This window comes from Falco rusticolus, chromosome 8 (assembly GCF_015220075.1).
Source record: "Falco rusticolus isolate bFalRus1 chromosome 8, bFalRus1.pri, whole genome shotgun sequence".
Lineage (NCBI taxonomy): Eukaryota > Metazoa > Chordata > Aves > Falconiformes > Falconidae > Falco > Falco rusticolus.
The window spans coordinates 44,365,162-44,392,770 of record NC_051194.1 but is presented as its reverse complement, the minus strand read 5'-3'; the positions used below and the strand labels follow the sequence as shown (position 1 = coordinate 44,392,770).

At 36.6% G+C, this 27,609-nt stretch overlaps 1 protein-coding gene across 12 annotated transcripts in view; it reads right to left on the bottom strand.

Moving 5' to 3' along the window:
- MYO3B (myosin IIIB) overlaps positions 1–27,609 on the bottom strand; it is a 207,507-nt gene that overhangs the window by 82,904 nt on the left and 96,994 nt on the right. For 6 of the 12 annotated variants that reach the window (XR_005105902.1, XM_037398436.1, XM_037398440.1 and 3 more), the window contains 13 exons: positions 24,679–24,775; positions 23,664–23,780; positions 22,684–22,788; positions 19,878–19,961; positions 18,996–19,198; positions 18,532–18,630; positions 17,835–17,949; positions 17,321–17,447; positions 16,967–17,177; positions 15,716–15,863; positions 15,319–15,472; positions 13,242–13,330; positions 11,590–11,719 (listed from right to left, as the gene is read on the bottom strand). Coding sequence is in view for 8 of the 12 variants with exons in the window: in XM_037398436.1 (XP_037254333.1) it covers positions 11,590–11,719; positions 13,242–13,330; positions 15,319–15,472; positions 15,716–15,863; positions 16,967–17,177; positions 17,321–17,447; positions 17,835–17,949; positions 18,532–18,630; positions 18,996–19,198; positions 19,878–19,961; positions 22,684–22,788; positions 23,664–23,780; positions 24,679–24,775 (1,679 nt within the window). In the remaining 4 variants the exon portion in view is untranslated. The other 6 variants (XR_005105903.1, XR_005105904.1, XM_037398441.1 and 3 more) reach the window with 5 other exon arrangements.

Genomic DNA, 27,609 nt, shown 5'->3' with positions numbered 1-27,609 from the left:
AACCTTTTTATTAATCAAAAATCTTTAATGACTTTGCAAACAAAAAAAACCCTGAAGTGGTCAGTTCCTACTTAAAAAAAAGAAAGAATTAGCATGGTGTTTATCATCAGTAAACATTTGGTACCTGTCCCTACATTCGATTTTCATTTACAAGGTTGTTTATTACTTTACACACCAAAAATAATTAAATGTTATTCTACTTTGAGAAGAACATCAATATTTGAAGAACAAACGTTTTTAGATAGTAACATAGCCAGTTAAAACTGCCATGGGTTCCCTGAGAGGTTAAACTGGTTAAAGGTTAAAAGACTACACTGTGCCTTTTAGAAGTCTAGCTTCACACCTATTATATGGTCAACACTTTAGAGAAAATACAAATGACATCCATGTAGACTTAAAGAAAATACAACCTATATTAAATCCAACTTCATAAAATGGACCAATTAAACAATTTAAAACCCTTGACAAAAAATACATTTTTTAAAAAAAGGCATTCACGAGGGAGGGGAGAAAAGTTAATGGTTAAAATTAGGATTATTAATCTTTTAACCATGCACATGTTTAATTTTATTCAAATGCATTTCCTTTTAAGTTCAACAGGACTGCTCATCTGAAAAATTAAGGCTCCTACCTATGCGTCTGCTGGATCAGAGACTAAGGTCTCTGGGATTCATTTGTGTCAGTGGGGGAGTCAGTCAGCCCCAATGTTTCTCTTTTTCCCCCCCTATTCAATGAAGTTAGGAATGTCATTAATGCTTGGAGACGTTTCAGTCACTGAAGTTTGTGAAATGCTCTGAGAACTTCCAACAGAAAGAGAAGTACAGCACAAAAATCTATGCACTCACTGGCTACGCTCACTGTGCCAGTGCTCAGCAAAAATGCTTTTGTCTTAAAGCTGTACAGGAGATCTCACATCTCTGCAAACATTCTTCACTGATGCCTCATTTCAGCTAGGTGAGTAAGACCATACTGTCAAAGTACTGTATCTCTTCTATTATGCAAAGCCAAGCTGGAGAAGTTTTGAAAGTATTTCAAGCATTTACACAGCACAGAAAGAAGAAATGGGTTTTCTTTTTTCAGGTTGGACTTCAGAAGTGCTTTCTAGATCTCAGAAAGACTAGTCAGCATTTCCGGCTTCTCACTTGCATCCCTGGTACTTCCTGTATGATCTGGCTGAATTAATGATTTGCCCAGCTATTGACTTTCCATGCTAATTAGGAAAAGTACACTCTCTGGCTGGATGTTCTGATGTTATTTAAGGTTTGGCAGTGCTTCACGATTCTTAGGTGATGGGTTCTATAAGTAGTAACAGTAGTAACAAGTAAATATTGGTAATATTAGCACTGTATTTATAACCTCAGTTTGGTTATGCTTGCAATAGATCACTCCTCCCAAAGTAAGAACATGCCAGGTAAGAATTACATCAAGCTTTGATACAACATTTAGTTTGCGAAGTGCAAATGACTTAGAGAGAAAAAGCCTAATGACAATGTCACCTTACTATACAGCTGTAGCAGGGATATTACTATCATATAGAGGGCACAGTACAAGCTCTTTCCTTGTCCTCATATGTTTTATTAATTTCTTTCATGCTTCTGGTTCAGATAGAGAGGGGTTACTTGAAACACCATGTAGATACAGTATAATATGGTCAGAAATGCGACAATGCATTCAGATTTCATTGACACAACTTCTAATTACAGCTAAGCACTTGCACTCCAGAAGAGGTACAGAGTCAGACAATGTCTTTGACATACACAGATTCTTCTCTGTCTTTCCTTTCAGTATATTTTATCTAGCCTAAGGAAGTCAACTGCTTATCTCCATAATGCATTTTCGTCTTCTGCTACTGTAAGACTAAGCTTCTCTTAGCTCGACTATAAATGAATACATGTACTTTTTTACTGGGTACTAATTTGAATCTGGTCACTGACTATCAAAACTCTATTCTTTTGGGTCACTGAAGTCATTTAAGCTAATCTTGTATAATAAAAAGCCACAAATCCAATTTTCTCATATACAACACATTCTACATAAGAATATATTTACAAAAATACTGTCTGTAGAATGCAACTATCAATATAGACACATTTCCACTGCTGCTTATTCTGAAAAGACAATAATTTCCTATTCAGAATAAGTAAATAAAAAAAAATGAGAAATAGTATTTCCAAAATCAGATCCATATTACAAAACAGAATCTGATAACCACAAAAGCCTTAGTAACAGTGAGGCCCACCTGGGAATAACCTAATTATGAGTAATTGTTTCAGAATCAAAAAAGATGCACTTTTTGCCCCAGATCATTTGAAATGAAAAATCCATGCCATAGTGAAGTGACAAATTCTGTTCCTGATCCTCAATTAGACTAAAGGTTTCTTCAGTCTTATTAGCATGAAGTGGACGCAGATCATATTTACAAATACTTAAAAGCTTTACATTGCTAGACTGTGACTGGAGAACCTGAGTGTAAATTCAGTGCTGCTATGCTTTCTACTGCACACATTGCAGCAATTCAGTGGTCACTTTCCACATTAGTAAGGCACACACTGGCAAATACACACTATGATGCTCACAGCAACAATTAAACTTTGCTTATAAGCATCATTGTGGCTGTGTTTAAATACTGTTTTAACACAGTAGGTTAGTAGACTTCTTGTAGAATGCAAGGGAAGAAAGACACTGACAGCTGCTGAGATGAAATGAAGGCCAAACTGCCTACTATATTCTCAGATATGTAAATGTATGATCTCAGTAAGAAAGGTCTTATTTTTTACCCTTACCTAGTAAAGAACAGATTATGGTGTATAGAAAGTTAGTGGTAGTGCCCAAGATATTTTAAAAACACCACCTTGACTATTAATGGCTACTTCAGGCAACGTGCCCGATTTTCCAGCTAAATTCAACCAGACATGTAGCCATCTACTCAATTGGGAGCGTGTTCACTGAAATGCAGATATTTCCTGAAATATCACAGGCACATATGTGATCAGAGGATACACAAGCAAACCTTACGTGATTCTCAGAACATCATAGTCCCATGACGTAACCAAAGTTACAGACAGCAGGCAAAGCATATATGCTATAGCCTGATCCTGTTGACAGACAGGTTACCAGGCTCAGGACAAGGGAGGGTCACATGGTTCTGGAAAAGAGGGCAGCAGAGGGGGAGTGGATTGCCTGCTGGACAAACTATCTGTCCACAGCCCAGTGGGCATAGGTTGGGAAGCATTAGTCCAAACACAGAACTAATGATAGGAGTAGCACACTAAGTACAGCTGAGAGCTAACTATCTGCATCTAGAGAAAAATGAAAAAAATGAAAAACTGTTTGTAAAAAGCAATTAGAACTTACAGTACAAAAAATGCTGGAGTTTTCTACTGTTTGATGCCCAGCATTTTCTTTAGTCGGGTCTGTAGCCTGACTAGCTGGAGACTTGACTAACTTGCTGGAGACTGACTGACAGGCTAGCTGCAGCCTGATCTGGACAGTCTCCCAGCTGCTGAATTACAGAACGAAGTGGCTCAGGTTTTTATGATTTATACATTGTCAGAAGACACAGGACTTTCTTTCAGACACAGTTCTTAGCAACTTCCATCCACATCTTTGGTAGTGTACAATTTGATGCTGTTTTATGTAATCACCTCGGGGCAACAAACCTTGTAATCTCTGGGGACCAGCAGACACTACAGAATGCTGCAGTCTTTGCTGTCAGCAAAGTACCTCACCATCGACACGAGGTTTTCTACTGCCCCAGCAGATTGCCCTGGTTCCTGTACCACATCTGTAACTCAGATTAGAAGAAAACTACAGAGGTGTATTTTCTGTGAAGACTTCATTGTTGAGGCATTCTCCATTCATTTTCAGTAGCCAGAATCTCTTTATTCTAATTACTTCTATTCAGGAGAGACAAGAAGTTTATTTATTCTTCCAGAGTTATGTGGAAGAATACTTCTAACAATTGAAAGCATGGTTACCACACATGCTAATTCAGCTCTGGCCTCCTTCATTGTTTTATGTAATTGACATCCTTTCTCGTGCATGTTATGTAAGATATTCTCCCCCTGCAACGATATATGCTTTATCTAGAAAAATAAAATTTGATTATGAAGAACAGGGTAGTTATTCTCGGTATTTTATCTATGCACCCACACCAACATGAAACAACAGCAAGCATTCTGGTAGCTTACACCTTAGCACCTTGTCTCTGACAATCTCAGGACTGTCCTCAAACACTAATTAAGCTTCACCATATTCAGTTTAACCTGAGGCCAAAAAAATTTTCTACCAGAACAGTGAACAAACAGGAAACCCGGAAGAAGCCAAGAATTGTGATTTCCAGTCCACTGTTTCTATTTCCAGAGTATGTTCCCTCTTTATACAACGTATAAAATATTTTATGATATATATTTCATCACTTAAGACCTGCTGCTGAAGTTGCTCCATACATACACAGTCTGATCAAAATCTGACTAAATCCAGTGAAGGTTCCCAATGAATTAGTGGCAAAAATTCAGGTATAAAGATGTCACTGAAAGCACATGGAATAACATGGAGGAACATTTTCTCTGACCTCACTATGACTGTCTTCTGAGCTGTCTTTTAAAAGTCTTACTTTAGGACAAAACATGGTTACAGAACTTTCTGAAAGTCCCAGGCATCACCATTTTTGAAATCTAGGCATTAATGATGTTGACTACTGATTTAATCAAGTCTCAAAGGCTTCTTAGCTGAACGTTTGCTCCTCTAGATCTCAGCAGTTCCATGTATTATCACAGGGAGCACAAAATAATTTATTTATGCGGTAATTCAAAACATTAATCTCATTTATATTTGTATCTCCACATTTAATGAAACAAGTATCTGTTCATACAAGTACCCACAAATGCATTTTCTGTCTTTGACACACGCTGTGACCTGCTGTGCAGGCAGTTCAGTCACAGACTCTCCTACATCAAGCCCTCAGGTCAGAATAAGTGAGAAAAAGTCAAATAATAAGAGAAAAGATACGGCTGGTTTAGTAAAGTACTGACCTTTACAGTTTGTTGTTGGGTAAAAGAATAAAGAAAATGGATAAAAGTACAAAATCATGGTAAGACAGCACACTCAGTACAAAATACTCTGAAACAAATACACCAAATCCAGCACAGACTCAGAGATTTGTTTTCCACCAACTACATTCATCTTAGATACATTAACCCCTAAATCAATTATTTTGAAAGAGTAAGAAATATAAGTACATTCTTTGAAAAGGACAAACCAAAAAACATTATGGATATTCAAACCAGTAAGGTTATCTGAATATTTAATAAACCTATCTGCTCTACAAACTCACTAGTAAATTTAAAAATAATTGCTCTTCTAGGATTTGATCTTGAGAGCTACTGAATGCTTCCAATGATGTACTGAGCATCCTTGACAGTTTGACCTTAGAGCACATAGTGCCTGTAGAAACTGCCTAGTAAACTACTCATTAAAACTACTGTAAAATGCTCTCTGAATATGTCTCTATTTAAATTCTGTATATGCTGCACAGTGAGATCCCACAGTCTACTAGTTCATATTAAAAACAGTAACATCTTCTGTATAATACGTTTTCTGTTTCCTCAATATCAACACACTTTGAATTTAATTAGTATACAATGAAGTGTTAAGATTAATTATTATTCACTACTGTGAGATAAAGTTCATTATAGAATTGAGAAGTTAGGCTAGAAACACGAAAATTGAGAAGATATCTCCTCTCTTCTGAGAGAAAGGGAAAGAAAAATTATCATCAAGAATTGTTCTACAGAGAACGGCCTGTTATGAATCCAATCAGTAAGCTCATCAAGATCTGTTCTTAAAGTTGCTCACTTGCACTTTTTTTAGGGTTCAATTTGCAAGCACTTGGAGAAAAAAACCCCTATGCCCTTTACCCATTTTCAGTACAATTTAATCTGTGAAGTCTCATTAAAAAACGTGGACTTTTGCTTGGGCAACACCCTATACCAAACATAAACGTGATAAATCTAACTTGACACTTCTCAGCTGTTGTTCTTACTGCCATGAGCAATTCCACACTTTATAGGGAGTTATTCTCAACATTAAATAACTGTTATATCTTATACAAAGCTTTAGCAGGACTGAGATCTTAACTTTGATCTGATAGATGGTTCTGTTTCTAAATTAATTCCATTATTAGGGCTACTTAGGGCATGCTTTGGATCCTACTGCTAGCAAGTTTTGTGAGTATCTGTACGCTGCATTTGGCCTATGACAGAAAACCTTAGGATATGAAGAAAAAGAAACACTGAACTGTAAAATGCTCAAGTGAAAAACTAAATAAAAAGCAATCCAACACTCTACCTCTCAAACTCAGTTAAGCTACATTTAATTTAGTTTACTGATGTCCCACATCTGCAACCCAGGAAAGTTCACAATTGTTACGTTGCACAGCTGTGGTTTAAAGCCTCTCTCTGCACACAACACTAGCAGCAAAGCAAAAACAATTAACTTTTATATGCTTTTAACATATGGGCCAGTTAGAAGTAGGAAAGCCTCTGCGTCCCAAGTGAAAATATATAGCTTCCACTAACTCAACCAAAATTCTTACAAAATATAAATTCTGATTCATCTTTAAGTAGAGGAAATTGTAATTACAATGGCTTTGTATCCAATTCATTTGACTTAAGAGTGCCTGCAGTTACCTCTTAGAGCTGAAAATACTAACACAAAAGTACCATTATAAAAATATTTTGTTGTAAGGTAAGTTAGTAAAATTTAAGATGTATTTGAGTCTTTTGCTCTATTGTGATGTGTGGAATGAAGAGAAAAAAATCTGCTAAACCCAAATGGAGACATGCTAGATTTCTGGCACTGCTTAATGCTAGAGGAAGGGCTTGTGCTCAATAGGAGTGACAAACATGACAGGTCAAATCAGGGTTACACTGAAAACAATGGCAAAGCGTCTACAATTTCAACTGGCCAAGATTTCACTCTGTGCCCAGTAGTATCTGTTCATGGGACTGAAATGCAAGAAAATCCAATTGTTTCCGTCAGTTTCTGACTCTTCATGAGGAATCAGCTGCTATCAAAGTTACAGCCAAATTAGTATTGAGACAGTACTCTTGGCACCAAGTTCTTTAAAGTGATATTGCAAAAGGCCCTAATTCTTGTGTATTTTAGTCTGCATAACAAAAGCCCCAAACATTTTTTTCATGTTCTCTCTCACCACCTGCTCCATTAGTTGTTTGGTTTGGTTTTGCTTTTTTTTAACATGAGACATACATTGTTTATCATTACTTTTGCCTGAGGGCTGTAAACAGGGCTGGAGACTCAAAGGCACAAAGAACACAGATTAAAAATCAATACTGAGGAGAGCAAATGACCTTTAGCCACGCTAATTAGAATTAATTTGTTTTTGAAAAAATCTATTTTTGTCCTATTTTGGAAAAAAAATATCCCTTGTTAAAACATCACTATCCTAACTCTTCAGCAAAGGCTGTGAAAACTTTCATCCCAGTTCTCTTTGACAGATTATGCTCAAATATCTAGGCACCATGAAATATGAGTGTTTATTAACAACAGATCATATATTGATAGTATTTCACTCTGAATGTGTGAACAATATCCAATGCTACCAAAATTATTAGACATAAATTAAAAATGTCTTAATTTAGACAAAATAAAGACATTATTACATGATGTCGCTGTAGCAGAATGGTACTCAGCTCTGTATTTATTCTATGCGGCCGAGCCCAGCCCCTACAGATCCTCAGAGCTAGGACATGGAAGTTTCCCAGCATCCCTCCTCTGGTGGTGGGAAGGCTGGAGGATTTCCCCTTCCCTCCCTCCAGGGGGGCAACTCTCCCCCCTCTCTCCAGTGAGGACCTAAGGCAGAGGAAGCAACCCTGACAAAAGCTCTAAAAGTCTGCAAGTCACAGGAGGGGAAAAACTCTGCAGAGATTGTGTTTCAAGAGTAGATAATCATGTACTGCAGCTTTTCTGAGGTGAAGCCCCTCTGGCACACCTCCCTGTCCCACCAGCATAATCTAGTCAGCTGGGGAACATAAGGTAAGAGAGAGGAAAGCAGAAGAAGGAGCTGCAGTCTCAAAAAGCTCCAGTGGTGCTTTGCCCAAGCAGTCTCATAGTACCACCACTTAAAGGTGATGCCGCAAAAATTCTTGAATATCAGGACAGTGAGTCAAATGGTCTGACTCCTCACTGATACCAGTAGTGAACGTAACAAGGCTCTCCTTAATTTTGCCAGTTAAAGCCCTCTTCTCTTACAAGGGGACTCTATTTTCTAGATCACATGATTCCTTTTCTCTCTGATGCTTTGGCTGCAACAGTGATAAACTAAAACTAGAGTCAAACAGGAATGCATTACATCTGAATGGGAACACGCATATTCAACCAGAGTAGTGGCAGCATTTTTTAAAATGCTCTACTTCTCTCTTGTATTTGGAGTAAACCTATTTTAATTCCAGAATATACAGAATTCTCAGCACAAGAAGCTGTGTCTGTAGAAAAAAGTGACAAATATGGAAGCAATTGGGAGAACTGGTAGGTTAAACAAGAATATCTTCATTCAGTTTTAAGGTTAAAGGTCCCTAGAAAGTGCAGATTCCAAAACATGCCAAACATGCCTAAGTTTCCACTGGAAGATGACAAAACATGCAATACACAGTACAAAACCAGTGCCAGAATGTTTAAGTTCTGGTGCCTCATATCAGTAGTTGTGCACTCTTTTAACTATAAATTACTATTACAAATGTATAATTAATGTCCTGCTGTTAATTTCTGGCCCTTCAAAGTACACAGTCTGCTACTGTGAAATAGAAGCATTTGTTAAGAGGGGATAAGTGTATTTGATAAATTACAGGGATTAACATGATCTTAAATTAGTAAAAGAATTCAGTCTTTTTCATATTTATTTTCTTGCTGCTGCTCAGTTTTTGACAGCAGAAGACAGGACAGATATAAATATACTTCAAACAGAGGATCTTCTTAGGGTGGGAAAGGCATCTTTTTGTTCTTACTGGTGTTTAAGAACTACATTTTCAGTAATTGTGAGACCCATGTTACCAGTCTCAGATTTCTTGCTTCTGGGATAGCACCACCTAGTGACTATCGCACATACTGAGATTACTGCCTGGCAAAAACCACCTACGCTGCAAATTCCAGAGCTAGTTGCAAGCAGATGTGAGAATGTGCTGTCACTCATCTTCAAACAAAACACCAGAGATACTGGCAGAAGGCTCATTTCAAGTCAGAGTTACCTGGAAAGATGCAATGTGGCTTCCGTGTAAATTATTAACTTTCGCATCAGTTAGTAGTCGACAAAAAGGTGGAGAAAATTGTATCAAGTTTATGAATCTTAAACTGCATTTTTTCTGGTTGGCTTAGGAATGAAGCACATGTTGGGTGGAGGGAAAAGGGCTAAAAGGCAAGGACAGAGTATGATGGGACATTTACAGAGTCACTATTCTTTTGTTTACAAAAGCCTCTTTGTAGAAAGTTAAGAGAATAGCATTATCTTTCTTCACTGAGCAGAGATGAAGCGGTATTGCCAGCGATACCTTCTGTTCTCAGCCAAACCTTTCATTTATCTTGCAAGCTGCCAAAACTAAACCTGGCAACAATCTGATTTTAGAACACAGAGGCCCCAACACAGGATGTGAGTGCCAATTACATTAGACAGCTGGAAAAAATAGAGCAAAATCACAAAGACTTTTAAAAAATAAAAATGACATACGGGTTTTAAACTATTCTTGTAACGCCATGCACAGGAGCATATGCACAACAATTTTTTTAACAGGATTTCCTGTACCAACTAGACAAATACAGACAATGCTCAACTTGCTGTGTGCTCTTCATGGAAAGGTAAATGCTCTGTAACGGGAGGCAGAAAGCACGCCATTCATGTAAATAGGAAACAAGGAAGGAATGTAAGAGGCAAAACAAAACAGTGGAAAGTCATCAAAATTGTAACTGTAAATTACTGCAATGAGAAGTATCTTCTTATTGAACCTTCTATGCACCTTGGGCAAATACTGAAATTCAGTGCTGCTGCCACTGAAAATATCTCTAAAAAGCCAGAGGAAGATGAGTTTGTATGAAAGCATCAGCATTCTGATTTAAAAATAACGATAAAACAAAAAGTGTAATATTTACAATAATTGGGACTGATAACTGGGGCAGAGCATCTAATCTGTTTCATGTTGACAATAGCTCCAAGGTATAAAATGGCTAGTAAAGAGGGGTGTAGAGGCACATTTGACCAGATGCGAGCTTTCTTTTTTGCTTTGCTTGATCTATCCAACATGAGCAAAAGAGTCTTTTTTACCAGTTTAATGTGGACTCAAATGTCAGAAATAGACACAAAGATTCTTTGTTCCCCACTTGGGCACAAACCAATTCTACTTCATCTTAAACTATATCCCCCTTCACCTAAGTTCGTCATAGCTGAGAGGCAGATACCTCATTGGATCCTCACCACTCAGGGATCTCTAAAGGTGTAATTTGAAGGGGGGTAATCCAAAGCCTTCTAATTACAGGAAAAGAGCAGAGACATTGCAACAGGAATCTATCCTATATAGAATACAAACAGATATTTTTTTTATCAGTTTTGCTTATGCAAAGAAGGCTCCAATACACATCTGTCTCCAGATGTTTTTTTTCTACATAGAAATCTCAAGAGATGTTAAAGGCATCATCAGAGGCTATGAACAGACTACTGAGGGTCCAGAAATCCCAGACAGAGCTGCTGCACAGGCAGAGAATTGCATATACACTCCATGTACAATAAGCCTACAGAGTGTACACTTAATTGTACTTAAACATACAAGAACCTCTTTGCATATGTCATACCAGATCACAAGAATTTTGCTATCTAATGTGTATTTAGATTATTATTTAGCATTGCAACTTTTCCTTAATTATTATGAAAAAGATACTTTAGAAATGTAGAAAGTACTGAGAGATGTGTACATTTGTTGGCTTGTCTGCGTGTATAGTGCAAACCATCATTTGTATAGGTTACTGGTATTCTGGCATCTATTCATGTCTATTCATGGAGTAATCAAACTTCATCTTGCTGCTTTATTTAGCTATAGATCTATGCACTTTAATGTAAGTCATAGCTTTAAGTAATTCTAGCAGATTAGTATGTGTTCTTTACAATTTGTAAGAAACTTTATGTATTGCATCAGTGCATCTAAATAGATGGGTATTACCTCAAAACAACTCTACATTACACGTGAACTGTAAGGCACGGTACACAAGACTTTGTCAGCTGAAGACTGATCATTAACACCCAAGAAACTCCCATATTCTCATGCTACTCTGAGAACGAGTTCTTGCCCTGCAAGTCAGATAATCTCGCGTTCTCTGGGGTGAGGGATGAATCTTGCTGCTTGGATTTTTTAGAATTCATGTCCACATGTTTAAAAATAAATATGACTGTAACATTTCAGATATCTAGGAAACTTTAAACAGCAGAGCTGAAAAAGAAAAATAAAAAAAATTGTCCAGAAACAATTAAGAGTTTTAGAGGAGCAGGTAGCTGAAGAGACTGCAATGTTAGCAAAGCTGTGCAGAAAATACCTGTTTTTGTTAATGGGCTAGAGAACAGCTGCTGAAGAAGTTTGTTCTCTGAGGTGCGCAACACCACCACTATGTCAGCAGGAAGAGTGTCTCTGTTCTTCTCAAGGAATGCACTGGCATCATATAATACCTAGCATGGGAAACATAAAAGTTGCCAAAACAGCTACCCAAAACCTACTATGTTCTTTAAAATGTGAACAGTCAAGATGACTAAATAGACCGGTTAGTTTGGATCTGACAAGCCAATGAATTATCTGCAAATGACTTAAAATGGTACAGTTACAGCAGTGTCTTCAGAATGTGAACTGGCTATAAACAGCACCTATACTCATAGCATGTCACTGCACATCCAATTAGGTTAAATGGCTTAAATGATTTTGTATTATGCTTTCTCACATCAAACCAGGGTACGCATGACGAGTAGAACAGGTACCTCATTAAAGCTTAAGTTGACAATTTACATGTGAAATAAGAAATGATTCTCAGGTGTCATCATTTATTTGTTGTCTGCATCAACCTTGTGATCTCTAACTACACCTGTTGGAGGAACAGGAATAAGTTGCATATCTAGGTCCATTAAAATAGGCTTCTCACTGTTCAAAAATGACAGCGGGAAAACAAAACATTCCTTTATTTCAATTATTTTAATTGGTTTTATTTGGAATTACAGCCTGGTTAATGTATTCATATAAGAATCAGTTACTTTTGCTTAACTTGTTTTTATCTTTTTAAATTACAGTAGTGTTTTAGACCTGGTTTTTTACCACTAACACTATTCCTCTCTAACCTAATTCCACTGGAGTCCATGAGTTTACACAGAAACTGAAAGTTTTTCTGTAATAGACAGCTGGTCAGTAGTATTTTCATGACTTGGCCACTTGGGGTAGGAAGAATTTACTAAACTTGTGTGAGATTTTACAGTTCTTCTTAACAAGCCAGAAAGCTGAACAAAGTTTACTAGAACATATCTTAAAATTTTGGAGTCTTATAATGAGCCAAACATGAGACTTTATCGTTAACTAAATAAAACATGGGTATTTTCTTTCAATTTTGCTTAGAAACAAAAACTTGGACCTGAAATTACAAGCAAAACTCATGTTATGCAAAACAACTGGTCCCTTATTCCCCATATAAAATAATACATGAACTGCTGAGAACAAAAGATATTAGGTGCTATGGAGTACAAGAAAATATTGCTGTTAGCTAGCTCCAGCCTTTCCAGTGTTCTTTGTAGCATTTTAAATTCTATTACAGATGTTGTTTTACATTGCATTTTATCCATATACTTATGTTCACTCACACACAGAACTACTGTGGCATTCACACGGCGTTAACAATCACATAGCGTGTTCTGGCTCCAGAGAGCTGCTCCTTTAAAATTATTGTAGTAATGGTGTTTCTGGTGTCAGATTTATTTCAGGATAAAAGATGGTTACTGTCTACACAGCTTGTGAAAGAGCCCTAAGGATAAGTTCTAAAATGGACTACTGCACATGAACATTTTATCATAGATTCTATGTTTCTGCACAATTTATCATTTTGTCTCTTAAAATGAGAAAAAAAACCCACAAACATTAAGCAGAAACTTTGGATATAACAAATAATGACTACACGACTGTTATTTGAACTAAATAAAAATCACATGACCTTACCTTTCCAGCATAGTGCTGAATACCAAAGGACAGTTCTACTCCTTTTGGTCTCCAAAAATATTTGCATCGTAAGTTATCTTCAAATTTATCTAGACATTGGAGAAGAGACATTGATATAAGTGACTTAGAGTGACTAAGTAAAATCTTCATCCTCATTAGGGACAGTTTGCTGCTCAAGAAGCCAGAACTACAATAAACACGTATATTACCACATTGCTCAGAAATAGCTGTGTGCCAGCTTCTCTGTGCTTTCTTCCAAGCTGCCACTTCTGCATGGAACAGCTTATTCTAAACTAGCCTGGGAAGACTGTCTTTCAAATCCCACTGTTTGTGGATAGTTTTGTGCATTTGTGCATGGAAAGCTATCAAGTAAGGGGGCCAATAAGAGGGTGTGATGAGTTCTCACATTTTGCTATGAATTTGCTTACATGTATATATGGGGTTGGAGTGGGTTTATTTCAATTAAGTACATTCAAAGCTGTGTGTATATCCTGCTGGCTTAAATGCCCATTATTTGTATTTACCCTATCTTGCTTTCCCCATTCATTTAACTCTATGCATCATGTTTTAAGTATATGATAATGTCTTCAGGCTGGGACCACCTCTCATTTACCTTTGGACTCCTACAGAAAAAGAGACTTCTATCTAAAATCTCTTCTAAAGAGGCTTTCTGTTTCCCATTACTACCTCTAAAGAGCTGACAGGAAAAGAAACATCATTTTGTAAGAAAAATGTCTTTTATGCCCTGTGATATTTTGTATGCTCTCTAATATTTTGTAATTAAATCAGTGCTGATACTGTAAAACTTGCTATTGTATTTTTCATCTGAACAAGCAACTAGAGACCTGAGGCCAGAATCAACAAATAAAATTCTTTGTCATGTTGTGTAGGTCAGAAAATATTATCAAAACTTTTTTCTAATGTTAGAACCCATTAATATATTGTATTAGGTTTTTCTTTCTATTAATGTTTAATCAGGTCTCTATTTAAAGCAAAAAGAACTAAGTTTGGAATTTAAGGGGGGGGGGGCGGGTGGGAGGGTGGTGGAATTAATGATTGTCTGGCACAGCCGGAGAGGGCAAAATACCCCACTTTGCTGTCTCCTTGAGGGATCCTGCTGTACTGTGTACAGATCAGCAGTAAGAATGATTGACACTGGACCAAGGAAAGCGCCTCTGTGGAAGCCTAAATTCAATATTCAGTATTAACTGATTTATAGGACCCACAGAGAGGCACATAGCTTTAGTACAGAAATGAGGACTGGAAGAAACCATAGTACTTATTCTATCTGTGACCTAAATTTAACTTTCAATTCAGCCTAGTAGAGTGAGAAGTCTTGTAGATATATTGTGCAATTTAACAGGCAGCCGTTATTTCTCTCTGACTAACAGTTTGAGTTTCTGCTGCACATTCCATTGAAGGAACTGAAACTCCCTGTTTCATATTGCAGGGAAAAACATAGCTCTATTAAATAAAAGCAAGACAACAGTTTTAAACATGGCATGTGCTGCACATTTTAAAGTTGGCACCAAGATTTGTTAAAATATATGTAAAATATGCATAAAGGAGGGGAAATATTCAGCCAGATGGCACACCAGAAATAGCACACACTTTCTATTTATGATGAGATAATCTGGAGTGAAGCAGTATTTTCTAATTGGATAAACATGGGCCTAGGAGCCTGGGAGATCTAAATTTTACTCTCAACACTAATTCTGCTCACAGGGTGGTCCTAGATACAAGATTCTACTATTTCTCAGCCTTCCTTTCAATAAATGGGGATAAATGCTGCTCAATGTACTTTACATATAGGGACAAAACACAGGTTATTTCCTTGTAACACTAGAAAGACAATAAGCCCTTGACACCTAACATGTAAGGTAACTTTTGCAATACAAAACCCCAGAAAACACTAAGAAAAGAAAAATTAAGAAGCATAATGAAAATTATACTTAAAATGTCAAATGATATGGCACAACCTCAGCAGGACAACTAGGCTAGTAAAAATTTACTCAGGATGTCATTCCACCCTCTCAAAATATATTTGTTATTCCCCAGGAGTTTTGTTTGCACATACCAACTAAAGTTAGGTCTGTTGCCTGAGGAAATCTACTTTCTTCATCTAGTAGAGACAGGAGACCCATAGGTTTCTGGAGGAACATATCTAGAAGTGGACGGTTGTCCTCATACTCCACTGTAGTAGCATCAATTCCCTCACTCTGATATTCCATCTACAAAGTCACCAGCACAAATTTAATACTGAACCAGTAAAAGCAACATCATTAGTAGGACGCTTATGATGCCCAGCAATACTCTATAGGTCCCAGCAACACTGTTCACAAAACTTCAACTGAAAGATGTCATTATCTTGCATTTAAATCACATACCCACTTCATAGTTTATAATGTACTCCTGAATATGATCTATGGTTCAGGATGGCTGATTCAACTAGAGCTCATCAGAGTTGAAGTTACCTGCTCAAGTGCAAAGATATGTTGATTGAAATAAAACTGGATCTGTTCATTAGCAATATTTATGCACAGCTGTTCAAAGGAATTTCTTGCGAAGTTCTCAAATCCGAATATGTCTAGTATCCCAACATTCATCCCATTTTCAGCATTGCTGCATATGAAATACAAACAAAATTCATCATGGGCAACATCAAGTTAAAATGGTAAGTAAGATTGCATAATTGATCCAATCTGTTGCAAAAAAAAGAGAGGAGAAAAAGTGTGTTTGAAGCTAAGGCAACTTGTGCATTTGTTCAGCATCATTAACACTTTTGTTTCCCACTTGCTTCTTGCAAATTTCCATGAAGAAGGCAGGAGAATCATAGGTACATAGTAACAAGACACTTAGCAGCCATATTAAAACAAGTGGTTTCAATAGGCAGACTCCAAATAAAATCTATTGGCTGCTCTTCCAGGTGGACAAAAGGGGTCAAGCTTTAACATTATGTTTTTGCTATACTCAGTCAGAACAACAATTACCAAGTCTGTTGCTGCTGCAAGCTGGACTGTGAAAAGCCCATGTGCTAGCTCAAGTATAGTCATACTACAGTCACCACTAGAACTGCAAGTATGGGTGAGGATGTGTCTGTATAATATAGTGAAGTGCCAAGTACAGATCTCGGATCAGAGGCATTTTTCTATCACCTAAGGGGTTTTCTTGTTTCTAAAAATCTCTGCATCTGCTTGAAAAGTCCAAAGCAGCCAGATCAGCACCAGGCAATGAAATTATAAGGATGCACAATGTGAACACTTCTGTAATTAGGAAAAATTAAAAAATCATCACTTACATCTCAAGTAGCAGCACAATAATAATCCAAGATCTGTATTTATTACTAACTTACAAAAGCAGAAGGACTGTAAAGGACTGTGAATACATACTACAGTTTTTCAGTGTACTCTAATTATTTACCAGCCTTCAGTATGATTTTAATGTTCACTACATAGGACGCATCTTTTTAAAGAACTGCACAGCAGTTTAACCACCCAATTTCCATTGACTTCAGTAGCTAAATTCCACACAGCTTTTTGAAAATGCTGGGGTTAATGTCCTGGAAACAGAATTCAGTGTCACAGCATGAAAGCCATTTTGAAGCCTTAGCCAAAATAAACCCAGCACCCTTTCTGGTAAATCGAAAATATACAAAAATATACAAACGGATGAACTCAAAGACACATGCACAGTAAGTACACACGATTCAGTGATGTGTAACTTGCCATATATTTTTATCTGGCTGGAGCAGCGTATTAATACGATTTACGATCCAGCTGAAGAGCCGGCCATAAAGTGCTTTAGACATGGCATCTCGCACGTCAGCTGCTTTGTCCACAGTGTTTGTTCGGATAATAGTCTCCCCTCGTGTTACAACACAGTGGGAGGTTAGGGCCTCTTGAAGTTCTTCTGACCCAATACTTAGTAGTGCAGCAGCTAAAAGACAGTGGAAAAAAGATACATGACTGTGATTATGCAGTGGAAATCACCAGCATTGCTCAACTGTTACCACGAGTTAGAGATTCCCACAAATACAGTCAAATCGCATTTCCGAACTGACAATGTTAAAATGCATTTACCATTATCTAAGGCTTCTGGATTGGGAACCTCACTTTTATCTGTTTGGTGTTGAGAAGAAATGGCAGCAAACTCAATATTTCCAGTATTTAAGATTCCAGTCAGAATTCTGTACACTGAGTACACTTCCTGTAAAAGATGACAAGAAGCAATTTTAAAGAATCTAATTAGGTATGTAGATCATATTTAGGCTATGAAAGAAAAAGGTAGGCACTGGAATGGCTATTAAAGCTTGTAGCTTGCTCTAAGACCAAGTTCTACAAATTCAAGCAAGCTCCTACTGACACAGAAAAGAGTGTGATACATAATTGTGAGTGGACTTGCCTGAGTACCAGCTGAGACCTCAGGCTGGTCTCGGCTTCCAAGTGTGTGGTTATGCTTTCACAGTTCACTTCTGTCATAAGAGAGATTCTGTGGCACATGTGTGTACCCACAAAACCATATGGCAGCCTGAGCACAGGCAGCACTGGAGGTGTTTTTTATAAAGGTCAATGGTTTAACAGCTGGATCTCTTACCTCATCAGTGAATCCTATAATTCTAAAGCAATGCTGAATCGCTTCAAATTGTCTTCCATAGGAATCTTTAGTAACAATATCATGCATTACTCTTCCAGTTTCATTATCTATGTATCTAAATAGAGTGGGAGAAAGAAAGCACCATACTAGCAGATATGCCAGTACAACCTCCAGTGATTTCAGTGCAAGTACCTCAGTAACTAGAAAGAACATTTATTTCAATATCTTCCAATTATATAATTTGGTGCTAATTCATAAGAAGTTTTTGCTTCTGTTGTGCTAACTTTGCTTATTCTTTTTTAAGATCTATTTTAGCGTTAACAACATTTCAAACACATCCCCATACCCAATACAGATCAGACGCACCCAAAGTATAAACACTTAAACACAACTCCAAAGCACCTTCTGGGTTCTTACTGAAGCATTACAGTAAGAAATCATAAGGTGATTGTCTGGATTTGAAAGTATGACAGAGTATCAAGCTTGATTTTTCCTCCTCTTTTTAAACAGTTCAAGTTCTCAAACAAATACAAATAATATAATGCCTTATTGTCCATCCTCTTCTTTGCTTGGGCGAATTAAAAAAGATCCTTAAGGGATGGAGAAGGATTAAGAGATTTTAAGGCATCATACTGAAAGCAAGAGCTGATCAATAGCTAATTACAACAAGCAGTTAAAACAAGCAAGTGATAGTTACCTAGGAGGCTTTTTATCAGGAAGTCTATATTCAGAAAGTTTCTTCTGATGATAAAGGCCAGCATAAATATAATAAAATATATGGAAATTTTTCTCTCCCCTGGAAAAAAACATATCTATTTAAAGCACATATGCTTATTCGTGTGTCATCTTGTACAATGTAAAAGTAGAAGTTCTTATCATAAGCTCACTGAAGTAGGTAGCAAATCTCCCACTTGTTTTAATGGTGTAGGATCAGCAACTGCAAACACAGAAAACCCAGCCAACCACAATATTTCTCCAAAGAATGAAGCAGCTCTGGCTTCTGCTCCAAACGAACCAAACTGACTATTCTTGCTATCATAGTACTGTATCAGTGATCACAGCTTTAGCAGAAGACACAAAAGCATTTAAAAATAAAGAATTTTGGAGAACTGAATTTAAACTTTATATAAATGTGAAAGGACAGACAATTAATATACCTACACAGCTTGTTTTATGACCCTTGATTTTTCAAGTAGATATTCAGAAATCTTTGCCCCCATTACGGCTCCTGTGGGTGTAAACATCATTTCCAGATATTTTCCAAAGCGACTTGAGTTGTCATTGATGGCAGTGCAGGCATTCCCAAATGCTTCAACCAGAGGATTCACCTGAAGAATTTTCTCACGCAAAGCACGGTTATTTGCCTTGATGAAACAGATAAAAGATCAGAAGGATCATTAAAAGTATATAATGCTTACCCACAATCCAATTCTTGCTTCAGAAGCATAGCATCCCTTTCTCATACTTGTATGGACTAAGATACTGTGTTAACCTTTCTACTTATTCAAAACCAGGACCAACAAATTGATGAGGAATTCTCCCACAGGTAGGAAAAAACAGATTATTCTTTCCCTGCAATTGTTCTGCCTCTGAGGTGTCATATAATCGGAGTACCAAAACACCAAAAACTAAACCTATCTACTTAAGGTTAACCTTACACACTTGATTTTCCCATCACTTTGCACAACAGCATCACTTACAACATATGATGTATAAGAGCTTCTAAAATTATAGCCATGGCAAGATCTTCATTCGTTATTGTACAAAAGAACAACAATATATGTGATAAACACTGTAGATAACTACAGGCACTGAACACTCAGGATCTGGCACTTTCTCTTTAAAAAAATACTGAATGGCTTGGTGTTGGTCATAATCTTATTATCTTCATTCAATACTCTCACATACATGATTACTCCATCTCTAACTCAAGCAAGACAATTCACATGAACAGCTTTAAGTATTGAAAATTAAATAAAGTGGTAATTGGGGGTTGGGTTGGGAGGATTTGTTCATAGTTTTACATGATAGACTAAGAAATACCTTTCCCAAGAAGGTCAAATGTTGGACGATCAGATGGGCACTTTCTGTCTTTCCGGCACCACTTTCCCCACTGATGATAATGCACTGAACACACAAGCCAAAACAGTTAAAGTTCACAGCTCACCACATGGTCAATTTCAGCTATATACTCTTATCTGTTATTTAATGCTTAGTACCAAGTCTAAAAAATACTTCAAGGGTCAACTCCCTCAACTCCATTCTGAAAGGAAAGATAAGCAAAGGCTCAGTGTAATAATTTATTCCCTGGGTTACTAAAATGAGTCTTATAATGCCTGATAGCAATGTGCATATGTGTGAAGCAGTGATTGAATTTCTAAGGGCTAAGACACATAAACAAGTGACCATGTCTACAGGCTAACACATGCTATGCACATATGCAGCTTGTTTAAAATGCTTAAAACTCCAAAACCTGCCATAATTCAGTTGACGTGACATAATTCAACAGTGCATCTAAGCTCACTGCATTGACTTCATATGAATTAACATGAAACACAGGGTAAAGCTGTTTTCAATACACTGACCAAAAGTCTGCTCGTGACTTTAAAAATAATCTTAAATAATTGCTGCTGCATAGAGAGGTTACTCTGTAGGTGATGCTGATACTGAAGCTGGAACAGAAAACTAGCATCTAAACATTTCAGAAAAATATGCATCTGTTCATTGGATAATTCTGGGAGAACGTATCCATCTTCTTTCCGAGTCAGCAGTCCTTAACACAAGGTATTTTATAGGCTTTCCGAATGGCTTCCAGACTCAGGGATTAGCTAGAATAGTCTAAATCACTTGGTATTCTCTCTGCTGTTAGGCTTCATGGACAAGAAGCAGAAAGTCAGTACACCTTGAAGGCCAGTTCACACCTGAACACTCAAGCATGAACACTTAAGGTCATAGCAAGTAAGAATTCTAACAGCGTTTATTATTTTCCCATTTTTTCACATTGTCTACAGATCACCAGTACATTAGTCTACTTCAGGTACAGTATCAACGACATATAATTAAAATGTTAACACTGAGCAGTTGGATAGATTCATGTGGTTTTATGCAAACACCTGAAAATTATTTGCACCACACTGTGAACCTACAAGATTCTTGGCTGGGAGAAGATACAAGGTCCTAAAATACTTGATGCAATGACACTCATATAGAACTGAGCTTTGTGAAAAGGTCTGAAAGATGTAGCATTTCTTTGGTGCTGTCTTGTAGCATCTGATAGCAGGTGCACAGATTGACTCTATATAATGTGTATAATATGATATTTGCATCTCATTTATTTCCTTATTGTTGGGTATTTTTGTTCTTCTTGGAAACAGATAACTCGATGGATTTACAGGGTTATGATAACTAACTTAGTGGTCTTTGTGTGCAAAGAAAGAAGTTGTGTGCAATAGTTTATACAGTTAAAATCCACAAATTCTTCTAGAACTCCTAAAACTCTTGTAGACTTGGCCAGAGCTTGACCTTAGCTTCACGAGTATTTAGACCTGGAGTCAATTTTCAGGCTTCACAGGAAAATACATGGGAAAGCTCAATGGATAAAATAGAATCAATTTTTAATCTGGTTACAGTATTTATCTAATGCACCTTTACCTGAAGAACCAACATAACGTTAGCCAGGTAATACAAACAGACATGCGCCTGTAATCCTTTGCAAACAGAAAATAAGAAATTGATTTAGATCTAAATGCAAATTACTTCTTAAACAGGTATAAAAGTCACAGTATTAAAGATGTACAAGGTTAGCCTGACAGGCTTTTGTCAAAACTATTTTTTTCCCCAGCTAAGGTCTCACATAACTTATTCTACAAGAATACTTGTTTTCTTTAATGCCTCCAATCAAAGAGCATATAAGTCATTAAAAAAGTACTAGCCATCTCAGGTCACTGTACTTCCACATACTCAGTAGAACTTTTTTCTTCACCTTCAGTGTCCCTTTTATTTGTTGTCTTTGCTTGATGTTTTCTAATTGCAGTTTTTTTATTATTTTATTCTGCTTTTTGATTTTAAAAAAGCATTTTCTATGAATTATTGTGTGATGTGCTGGGTAAAATCAGGAGGATTTTATAAATAAAAATAATTATTAGCCCTCAATATTCATACACATACCACATGTAAAATTAGAAAGACTACAAAGTTACAATCTTGATAATGCAATAAAAAGAAATCTAGCTTCTACAGCATGGTATTTCATTCTCATTAAAAACATTGCTATATAATTGGATTTGTGTTCTTATTACATTTATATTAGACCTATCCTTAATATATTTTACTAAAAAAATTAATTGTTCCTATTTTTTGTGACTTGTAGTTAAAGGAATCGATTATCCACTGCTCGATAAAGTCTTCATGCAATGAAAAGTCATTCAAACTCTGTTAATCTGCTATGGCACTGAGACCCTCCTATCTTACACAGGTGTAAATTATTACAATACCTAGTGCAAGACAAGCTGGAATCAAAAGTGTGCAGCAGCAATCTGCAGCTGGTGTCAACTGCTAGGACTTCATGGGTGTCCAGGAAACCACATTGGTCAGGTAACCCTACCATCTTATCTGAACTTTTAGTCTCTTTTATGCCACTGTGTTCTCTTCAGAATTCCCAAACGTGACTAGATTTCTACTCTGGTTTTCCTGATGCAGGAAAAAAAGGCTTACAGAAAAAAATTCCTGAAGTACAACATAACAGAACATTAGCTGTACATAGCAGCATATGATTAATATGTAGCATATTAATGTAGCATAGCGGCAGTATGATTAATATGAGATCTCAAAAAAAAGAACAGATTCTTACCTGATCTTTGCTGAATGTAACCATACTTTGGTAGGCAGCATCCGCAGAGGCAAATATGTGGGGGGGGTTTGATGAACGCTTCACACCATGGTAAAGCTTGGAGAACTACATTTAAAAAAGAACACACATAGTAAAAATACAAAACTTAGCTATAGAATTAAGAACTGAAAAGAGGATAGTGACTATCTTCTGCCTGTTCAACAGAAGGTAGTTGCCTGTTTTACCACAGAATTTCCACTGAATCGCCTGGAAGAAAAGTGGTAATTCTTTGCTCTGTCCAACTTCCAGATTACAAATTCCAACAGCTAAAATGCACTCCAACATTTCCCACACTAGACACTAAAGAGAACTGTATCACAAGGAAGTGAATTTCAAACACAAACATTCAACCAAGGAAATACCCAACCTATAGAAAAAAAACCTTAAAAGATAACAGTGAATCTGAAATCTGGCCCCTCTACCTGCAATTTGCCTACCAATTTAGGCATCCATGGATACTAAGATTTATGCCTCCACCTCTTTGTACTTGTAGGGAATTATGCTGCCTCTATCTTTACAGCGTTTGATTCACTTGTTCCTTTTAAGCAGCAGCTGATGGCACAGGACATGTAATTACCCAATAGTTAGAGCAATTCTTCAGGAAGCAACAGCCGCAGCATAAGGAGGTTCATATAACCATCTCCTTTTTCCCAGAAAAAAGCACTAAATGCCAGACAAGATGCACAGCTGTGGCTGGGGTAACCTTCATCCCTCACGTGGAATTTGTGCCACAAAGCAGAAAGGAATGAAATCAAATGATGAGACCAAATTAAAAAAAAAAAAAGAAAAAAAAAAGGAAAATATTTAAAGCCACAAATTTCTGGAAGAAGAAAAGGCTGGGCTTTAGTCTGTGCTCTCAGGTTTCAACATCACTTAAGTATTTTAGCCAGTGGTGGTAATATAAAATCTGAGTGTACTGTCCACAGCTTGGAATCTCTTACCTGGGGAGAATAAATGCTGAGATTCTGGAAGGGGTTTAAGGCTATTAAAATGTCTCCAACATAAGTATAAATTTGTAAGTCAGCATAGCGTTTCTGCAGCTGATGAATAATTGTATCCTGAGAAGATTACAAAAAGTTTGATAGTTAAATGGTATTTTCCCAGTTAGGAAGATTTTTGTAAATATACTGAGAATACTGATTAAGAAATACTTATTATAAGTGTTACTAATTATTTTTCAAATGCCAACACCATAAAACCAAACAAATATTTTCAAAATCCTTGCTAATGCCATAGAACTGTTAAATGGCAACTCCTATTCCCAGACTGGTACATATTTTTATACCAGCCTAAGAAGCAGGTTGAAGAGAAACCTTCTGAAGAGAAAATGGCCATGCACATTATTTTTGCACTTCATAGTACATTTCCATTTAATTTTTTATTTGACCATGAAACAAGGATAATAATTTTTCAAGGATTAAATTTTAAGTGGTTGTAAGAGACTGTTTTAAACAGGACACTAGCACAATTTAGTAGGATGGTTTTTTCTTGCTGGCATGCAATTTAAGGATCATCAAAACAAAAATTTATAGATATTCTGCATATAGGTGATATAGTGAAATATGCAACTGATATTGTTTTACCACTTTTTATCAAGAAGCTGTAGATACTGTATTACTCCATATACATTCATCAATTTTAGGAAAAATCACTTAAATCTACATCCTCATGACTAAACTTCACATTTTAAGAAACTCACAAAATAATTTAAACTAGCATCACTCATAATTAAATTCTTCAGCATAATAGGATTCACTGCTACTGCTTTTATGTCACTATATAGAATATTAATGAAGTGATGATAGCAAATCAGTCACGTGACAATTCCTTTGCCGTGGTGAGACAAAAGCTTGCAAGAAGGAACTCTTCTTATTCTGTTAAAAGAAGCCTAAAAAGCAGAAACAGGCATAACGTGAGGCACAATTGTCAGAAACTGCTACTCAGACAGTACAGTACCTCATCTAGAACTTCTAGATTTACCAGATCGTCATCTAGAGAGTATTTATCAGCTTCATCCACATGGTAAGGTCTTCTAGTATGTATTCGTTCATGCCTAGAAGTTTGTTAGTAGAGCACGAGTGTTATAAAACTGTATCAAAGACAGCAGACACTAAGAGGCAATGGGAAGTCATGGGTGAGTGTTTTTGTCATGCGGAAAACATAGACACACTCCTTGAAATACATATTTTTGCTTGAAATATCTCTTATAAAAGCAATGGGTCAGCTTGCTGTCCAGTGTAATATCTATTTTCTCTTTCACAATATATAACCCTATCTATTTATCAGTGCTCAGATTAGAAGATTTATCTGTAGACTTACTACTCTCCACTCACACAGTATAAAATAATTATCCCTCTCTTCCCTTCCCTTCTCGCTCTAAGTGAATAAACTACCACTCTGTTTAATTAAATCTTTCCCCCCACATACTCAACCTATAGTATTGTCATCTAACGAACTTACAAGAAGCAACAAGTAGTATAAAATACTTCTGTTACCTTGGTGTATGCCAAAGTGCCACCTCAGATGACCCTAGATCTGGCCCAAAACAACATTTTTGAACCACAGCTGCCATCAGACTCTAAATTGTATGGATGTTCACTCAGCTTGTCCTCAGAGATTTAAGCCACACGGCAGAGACAAACTGTCACATAACCCCTTTATAATCAGATTACACTGAAAGAATCTTTGAAAATGCTGTGTATATGTTTTTAAACAACACATCTAGTTGAAACAGGGACAAATCAAGAGACTGTAGTATGTCTTCTGCCAAGGGGGTGAAATATGAATGCTGTAAGCACAACTGGGCTTTTCTTTACAACAAATATAATCAAAGCATAGTAGAAGGACACCCACCGAGATACAGTCTGCATCCTGCTGGGTAACACTCAGCATTGAGCCTCAATGACAGTCCTTGACAGACTGTTTCTGTATTGGTTGCCATGTAGAAAGTAGGAATCACATGATCACACATACCAAAACAATGCTAATATTATATCAAGCACTAACAGAATGGTACTGCGACTTGGCAGGAAACACTGTTTATCTATAATGATGAAGGTTAACATGAAGATGTAGCAGGTCTTTTTTTCTTTAATCATATCTTCATATAGTCATGGAATCCTGTTTCAAAAATGAGCATTGAGGCTTTTGCTTTTTTTCTCTTTATGTACATCTCTACACTTGAAGCCAGTCAGCTTTCATTCAGTAAAAAGAATGCTGTCATATCCAAGAGCCATTATATATTATATCATCAGAAGAATTACTGCATGGCAACCCTCTAACAAAGAGGAAGGAAGAGTGTTAGCTAAGAGTACAGCTTCACTGATATTTGTGAAACACATTTAATGTTTCTGATTTTTTTATGTCTATTTTTATTCATTTCCCTTATTTACTTTTGTCTTCTCAATGAGTCCTGGAAAACTATTCTGTAATGGTTTATTTGAATTGTAACTAAATAAAACCGCAAACTGTTTTGTCAGTTATGAAATAAAATAGTGGGAACATAGCAGGTTTCACTGGCAGTCTCACTTACATTTTATATCCTACATTCCCAGAGAAGATAATCTGCTTGATGTTATACATATGAAGAAATTAAAGGAGAGCATAAACAGGAAGCTATGAAAGAAAAATTGTTACAGTGGGTATTATTTCCAGTGAGCAACATGGTGATTGTGTAGATTTGTTTAAAGTTCCATTAAATTAAATTTTCCATTTTCAGATCTTTGAGTAGGTGGTAGAGTTGTGAGTTCTTTTTCCCTTTTTTTTTTAAGCAGTCACTATATTCAAGAACATTATACTTTGCTGACAAGCCAGATCCTCAAAGGAGTAGGAATGCATGTGAGCAGCCTGATGTACTACTGTTTTTTCTAATTGTTTCCATTTCAAACCAGTCAACCTCTTACTTCACTGCAGAGAAAAATGCTGTTGTAAATAATATAAGAGATGGGAGCACCCCTCAGTCTACAAATGAAGCAAATATTTTATCAGTTGCTTTACTTCATGGAGATGTAACTAACAAAACAATGGCTAGGCATTATAGCCAACATAACTCATCTGTGAAGCTTTTTCTTCCTCAAGCAAACCATCACAGCCACAATATTACATTGCAACAAGCTCCAACTACGGATGTATCTACCAGAGGTGCAGGGAGGAAGGGGAAGAGGGCACATTCAAACTTAAGCATCTCTAACTGCAGAATGTCTTTATAAACTAATCTGTTATCTGACTGTATTAAACTTCTGCTGTTTGTTCTCTTTAAGTGATAAACAAATCGGGTTTTTTATTGGAAAAGGTTGTGGGTTTTTTTAACACTATGTAAATAAAGTATGGTACTGGTTTTAGTTAAATGTAAGTGAAACATATATACCTCTGTGCATATATCTCCTTGTGCTTAACTCATTTTCCTAAGTACATGATTAGGAAGAGGATATTAGGAGCATAACATCACATTAGCTTCAAATCTCCTGCTGGCCTCATCAGTCTTCTACTGACCCTATGTCCTACAGATACATTGATAGAGTGGGAAGGAAGAATACAGGCAGTAACCTTTAATTATTTCCACAATTTTACATCAGAAATACAATCTGCTTTTAAAATATATTTAAAAAAATTCTTTAAAAGCAGAAGAAAATGCTTTTAATTCGGGAAATAAATGTTGGTATTTTTTTGCATAAAAAGTAGAATTATCAGCCATTTTTTCAACTACTCTTCCTTTCTGATGACATAAAAAATGTACAAACTCTAAGCAAAAGGAAAATCAAAGATATTATTTGCCTTAAGGTTCCAGCAATGTTCTGAATCATCCCCTGGAGGATGTAGTCTCTTCACTGACAGAAGTGGCATAAAGGGGTAGTCACTCAAGGTACCTAAGTTTATAAAATCTGAAAA